Below are 5,475 nucleotides of genomic sequence, written 5' to 3'. Positions count from 1 at the left end.
ATTAATACCCATTCTTACCACTACTCAGGATAAGGATATCGGATGAAGTCCTGAAAGGAAGAAAAAAATAAATAAATATCGCAGATGGATTCATTATTAAAGTAGAATTTGTTTCATTCTAATCAGATTTACGTCATTGTTTATCGTCACATTTATTCAGAAACACGGACCAATGACAATTCATCATTTCTCGTTTAAAAGACAATTATTAGGCATACTGTACTAACCTTTTAAAGCATCATCTTCCTTAAACGTAACCTGAAATTTACAAAAAAAAAAACCTCTTTACTAATTGTCGATTTTGTCATCAATAGTGAATTAAGAAATTTAAGATTCAGTAAAGAAAGTTTCATCTAAAAAAATTCAGTTGAAACACGGAAAGAGTCATCATTACGATACGGAAGAGGGGGGTAAAGGTCTTAAATTAATTCTTATTTCCCATCATTTTAAAACATCAGTCCCATTTACTTGAATGACTTTTCACAAAATTTCAATTTTAGAAAATATTTTTTAAGTTACAAGATCATTCGACTACGTCGGTTATCTGAAAAGAAACGAAGCGAGCACGTGGCAAATCTCAATCCAAATACATCCCGACGTAATCGAACTTTTAGAAACTTAATTCACATAAAAGTTAACCTTCCGTAAAAAGCAGAAATAGATTAGAACCCTATTTTAAGTAAAATGAAATATCAAAAATTTCGAAACGGCATTTACTCACCACACATACCTCACGATCAGCGTAAAATAAAACGGAAGAAAGACACTCCGCTAATATATAGAGTCTGTTCGCCCTCTAGTGAGTTATATTTGTTTCTCGGATTTATTTTACGAAATAAATAATATTTTTATTAGCAACAAATTACTATAATTAAAATTTATTTATAATAAAATAAAAAAATATTTTAAAAAAATAAAGTAAGAAAATTATTAAAAATACAAACTGAACATAATATTAAATACGTAGTATTTTCTTAGTTTTATATAAAATCTCTCCTGTGGTTTAAAGTTTGATTGCATAAATTATCCGAAAGTGCCTTGAACGAGGAGTCGGCAACAATTACATCTATTACGGGCGAACCAGATCTATAACAGAATCGGAGAGGAGTAAAACTCCTCGCATCATACACAATACACGAGAAAATCGGATCGGGTTCGAGACTGACATTCACATCTAAGACTGGCATTTTACCAGATGGCCTTATAAATTATGATTAAATGTAAGATCCATCTGGGGAAGTGGTGTTCGAATCCGGACGATTGAAATACCAGGAATTATTCGGTGGTGGTCTATCCCGAATATTTCAAACTCGTCTCTTGCCATCCGGTCGCCCGTTGTGGGCCCAGGCGAATCCACGATGGACTTGAAATAGGCCTCTTAATGCCCACGGGGCAAAAAAAGTTTAATAATCTTAAAAATTAAATTTCAATTTTGATTTTCCTCGTAGATTCCATTGTTATTTTACCAACAATAATCGAAAAACAATTACTATATTCTTTCGAAAATAATAGCTTCAAAATTTCAAGTTTTACAAATGGTTTCATACAAGAGCATAATGGAATCGATATCGTCATCCGAAGTTATTAATATAAGGTATCGTACAATGAATAAAATAGGCAGTGGCTCTTCCAGAGATGTATATCTCGGATTAAACACTGAAAATAAAGAGAAAGGTGCAGTTAGAGTTTTTACTCTCAAACACTCGCAACATTTGATCGAGTATAAAGTTTATATCATCTTTCAAGGAGGATGCGGCATCCCGAAAATTATGTATTTTGGAAAATATAAACATTATAATGCTCTGGTCATGGAATTACTCGAGTCTCGAAGACCTATTTAACTATTGCAATAGAAGATTTAGTATGAAAACTGTGCTGTTGTTGATCGATGAATTGATTTCCCGTCTACAGTACATCCACTCGAAGAATATTATCCACAGAGACATCAAACCCGAGAATATTCTCGTGGGTTTAACTCGATTCTGTAATAGTGTATTTATCGTAGATTTTGGATTATCTAAACTGTATAGAGTCAACGATAAGCATGTCGAGTATAAGGATGGTAAAATGTTAACAGGAACAGCTCGTTATGCCAGCCTCAACGTTCATTTAGGAATTGAACAAAGTCGACGCGATGATATAGAATCTTTAGGCAATGTCTTAATGTATTTTCTTCGAGGATTTCTTCCTTGGGAGGGATTGGTTGCTGCAACCAGAAAACAAAAACACGAAAGAATCCCCGAAAATAAAGCATCTACTTCTATCGAAACATTATGCAGCGGATTTCCCGATGAATTTGCCAATTATCTGCGCCATTGCAGAAGTCTAAAATTCGAAGAAGCTCCCGATTACGAATATCTCCGCAGCAAATTCAGAGATTTGTTTTATCGCTTGAATTTCAAGTACGACTGGAAGATTACTAAACGAAATAAATTATCACCGGATAATGCAGAAAATTATCATAAACAGAATTTGATATGATTTATATTTAGTCCATTTATTTTAATAGGAACATTAAATTATTTTCAAAATTCGATGTTTTGTGTAAATTGAAAAGCATTTGGTTAACTTTTTTCTTAATTAAACGCAAGTTACAGAAAAGCACAATGACTCACAATTCTTTTTGGCTTCGTGCAGCATATTGAACAAAAAAGCAGTACTCGAAACCCCTTAAGTCTATTTATGTGATATAAAAATTTATCATCATCAAGTACTTCGAATAATTTTGATGCTTTTATTTGAGAAATTCATAATAGTATTTATCAGGATCCGAAAAATTCTTTTGTAAAGCAATTGACACTTTCTAAGTCTGTTCTTAAGAATTAAATACTTTTCCACAATATACTTGGTTTTATTTCACAAATTCTGTTATACACAAATAACTATTCATCGTCGGCCAAATTCCCGAGACAGTTAAGGTAAATCTGTAATTCAATGAATATAATATATAATTTTTAAAATTATTTCTATTTTTTTTTGTAAGAACTATATTTACTTTTTAAAATTTTTTGCTAACAGATGACGCTACATGTAAAGCCAGCAAATGAATGTAGATAGAAATTGATATATAGAAATTCAATCAATATTTTGGGGTGAGATGTACTTAGACAAAACAATCTAAGTTAGAAGTAACTTCTGAGTTTCGTAACAATTGGTGGAACAGCCTATGCTTGCATAGCGGACAAACATTCTCATTTATATATCTTTAGTCTAGGGATTACGAGTACAATGTCTTCTGTGGTAAATCAGTGGATTTCGTTTTTTCCCTCTATGGCTTATTTTTTAAAATTAGTCTCGTCATGGCAGGAAATATGAATAAATTATGTACTGTACTATAGATTTGTTTTACAGAAATGCTTGAATATCCAGATGGCAGATCAAGTGTAACTCACATCAGCAAAAGTTGCCTAAATATTGGTGACTCTTGTTTGAATGACTCCTTTGGTATTAAATGAATTTTGTTTGTCGTTATCAGGGCTGCGGAGTCGGAGTTTTGGTGTTTTAGTCAGAGTCGAAGTCGTCAAAAACTCTGCCGACTTTTTACTTCCCAACTTGTTATGTATATAAAACGGAAAAGTATTTGAATTGTGCCAAATTTGACCCTCCAAAGTTTTTTGCAAATGTACACATTTGGAGACCTCCTGAACGCAAAAAATGTCAATTAAAAAAAAAATTCGCGCGCATGTGTTGGCGTCTAATTTGTTTAATTAATTTCTTTATTCTCTGTTCTGAAATATTAAACAATATCTCAGAATGGGTAAAGTTTAAGAAACAAAATTTGGCACTGTAGCTTGTGTATAAAGAGGCATTAATGATATTAGATTTTGGTTCTTGATTAAAGATCAACAAGGTAGAACTTAGAAGGGGCCGTGCCATATCTCCAGTGCGGTGGAACTTAATATTTTACTCATTATTGACATTCACAATTTTTTTTGAATGCTAATAATGAAACCTAGAAACAGATTGGATGTGGTAGCAATGGTTGTCTGTTTGTCTATTTTCTCTAAATATCTCTAAATTTGCATTTAAATAAGTTATGTAAATGAAAAACATTTCAACTGTTTCTCAAAATTTTAAAAATTTCTTTGGTAAGTCACTAATTTCAAAATACAAATTTCTATGGTGGGTAGTCATCAACTTAGATATTTTTTCAGATTGATTATCAAAAATGTCATAATACTTTATTTATAATCATATTCTGTTAATCTGTATATGTTGCTGTCAAGACAAAGCTAATGCTTCCATATAATTAATACTGTCAGGTACTACTCATATATTAAAAATACCTCTATAACTTCAATATTATATTTTAATATTTTTTTAACAAAAGAATTCTTTTAAAAGCTTTCAATTAAGTGCTTGCTGAAATGCTTAAATTTTTTATACTCTGCATGCACAACAATGGCAATGAAAATAACAAAAGTTTAAAATGAAAACTGGGATAAAAAGAACATTAAAGTGTGGAATCTGATGATGGTATATACATGTGCAACATGTATTCATATTTTTAAATGTTTTGTTCAATTATCCAAATCTAAACAAATTATTTCAATGAAATTATATCTCAAAAGGGACAGTAAATACATAATTTTTTGATGTTTAGATACTCTTCAATTAAAATTAGATTATTAGTTTAATTTGTATTTATTACTTTCAGTTTATAATTATATAGTTACAAAATTCATTAATATGAAAAAACAATTCATCATTTGATTTATGCAAAGCAGTGAAATTTTATAAATTTATTCTGTATTGTTGAATACAAATATTCAGGCATAATTTATAATACAAGTGTCAATAATTTTAACTCAAACAGCACTTTAAAAAAATTTGATGTGTAAAACCTTTTATTCTCTTCAACTTTTCCCATACCAGGAATCTAATTAGTTAAATAAAACAAATTTAAATGTTACTTAAATTACATTACAATTTAATTTAACAAATTCAAATTATCAAGTACAAACATATTTAAATTGTCAGTTTTATGAAGTTTTACTATAATAAAATAATTAAAATACAAATAAAGTAGTATTTGAAGATTTATTTTAAATAATAAACAGGATTAATTAACATAATAGTTTTTTATGTATATATAAAACAAAAAATAGAGCACAATATGGCTCATATTAAGTATATAACCTGCCATTATTCTTTGCAAAGCTTTCAATCTTCATCGGAATCTAGAGCTGCTCTTCTTCTATCAAACTATTCAATATAAAAAGATTTTAATAATTTGTTAACAAATGAATATATTAAAATATATTTGAAAATTATTTACAAAAAATATTTTGGATAAATTTTTCTAATAGGAATGGAAGTTATTCACGTGACATCACTGTCACATGGTGGCAGGTAAATACAAACAACAAAAGGATGTACAGTAGAACCTCAAAAACTCGACCTAATGTGGACCGAAGGGTGGCCGAGTTTGTGAAAATGCCGAGTTATCGGAAATATTTTACATTGTTTCTTATG

At 30.0% G+C, this 5,475-nt stretch overlaps 2 protein-coding genes, 1 long non-coding RNA gene and 1 other non-coding gene across 4 annotated transcripts in view; 1 reads left to right on the top strand and 3 right to left on the bottom strand.

The window, feature by feature from the left end:
* On the bottom strand, positions 1 to 1,479 carry LOC111618292. Its single transcript, XR_002755545.1, has 4 exons — positions 945 to 1,479; positions 722 to 865; positions 228 to 258; positions 1 to 50 (listed from the first exon to the last, which is right to left on the bottom strand). It is a non-coding gene; the product is annotated as an uncharacterized LOC111618292 (long non-coding RNA).
* Positions 119 to 192, bottom strand: LOC111618304. The gene has a single exon (XR_002755554.1). It is a non-coding gene; the product is annotated as a small nucleolar RNA SNORD18 (small nucleolar RNA).
* LOC111618290 (casein kinase I-like) lies at positions 1,477 to 2,502 on the top strand. Its single transcript, XM_023359785.1, has 2 exons — positions 1,477 to 1,822; positions 1,854 to 2,502. Exons 1-2 carry the CDS (start codon positions 1,536 to 1,538, stop codon positions 2,479 to 2,481), a joined length of 915 nt encoding a protein of 304 aa, XP_023215553.1. The 5' UTR covers positions 1,477 to 1,535; the 3' UTR covers positions 2,482 to 2,502.
* Positions 2,503 to 5,148: 2,646 nt separating this feature from the next.
* Positions 5,149 to 5,475, bottom strand: part of LOC111618291 (programmed cell death protein 5-like) — a 25,486-nt gene continuing 25,159 nt past the window's right edge. Inside the window, exon 5 of the mRNA XM_023359787.1 lies at positions 5,149 to 5,205. Coding sequence (XP_023215555.1) covers positions 5,164 to 5,205 — 42 coding nt within the window. The 3' untranslated portion in view covers positions 5,149 to 5,163. The remainder of the gene's footprint in view (positions 5,206 to 5,475) is intronic.

The sequence above is a fragment of the Centruroides sculpturatus genome, unplaced genomic scaffold (genome assembly GCF_000671375.1).
Source record: "Centruroides sculpturatus isolate CEXI.00-Female unplaced genomic scaffold, Cexi_2.0 scaffold83, whole genome shotgun sequence".
Taxonomy (NCBI): domain Eukaryota; kingdom Metazoa; phylum Arthropoda; class Arachnida; order Scorpiones; family Buthidae; genus Centruroides; species Centruroides sculpturatus.
This window is presented reverse-complemented; position numbering and strand designations above follow the sequence as displayed.

What these genes read in the sequence shown, in the direction of transcription:
- LOC111618290 (XM_023359785.1), top strand. Translation starts at nt 1,536, where the DNA reads ATGGTTTCATACAAGAGCATAATGGAATCGATATCGTCATCCGAAGTT. An exon ending in CTGGTCATGGAATTACTCGA is followed by an intron (nt 1,823 to 1,853) that starts GTCTCGAAGACC and finishes CTATTGCAATAG; the next exon opens with AAGATTTAGTATGAAAACTG.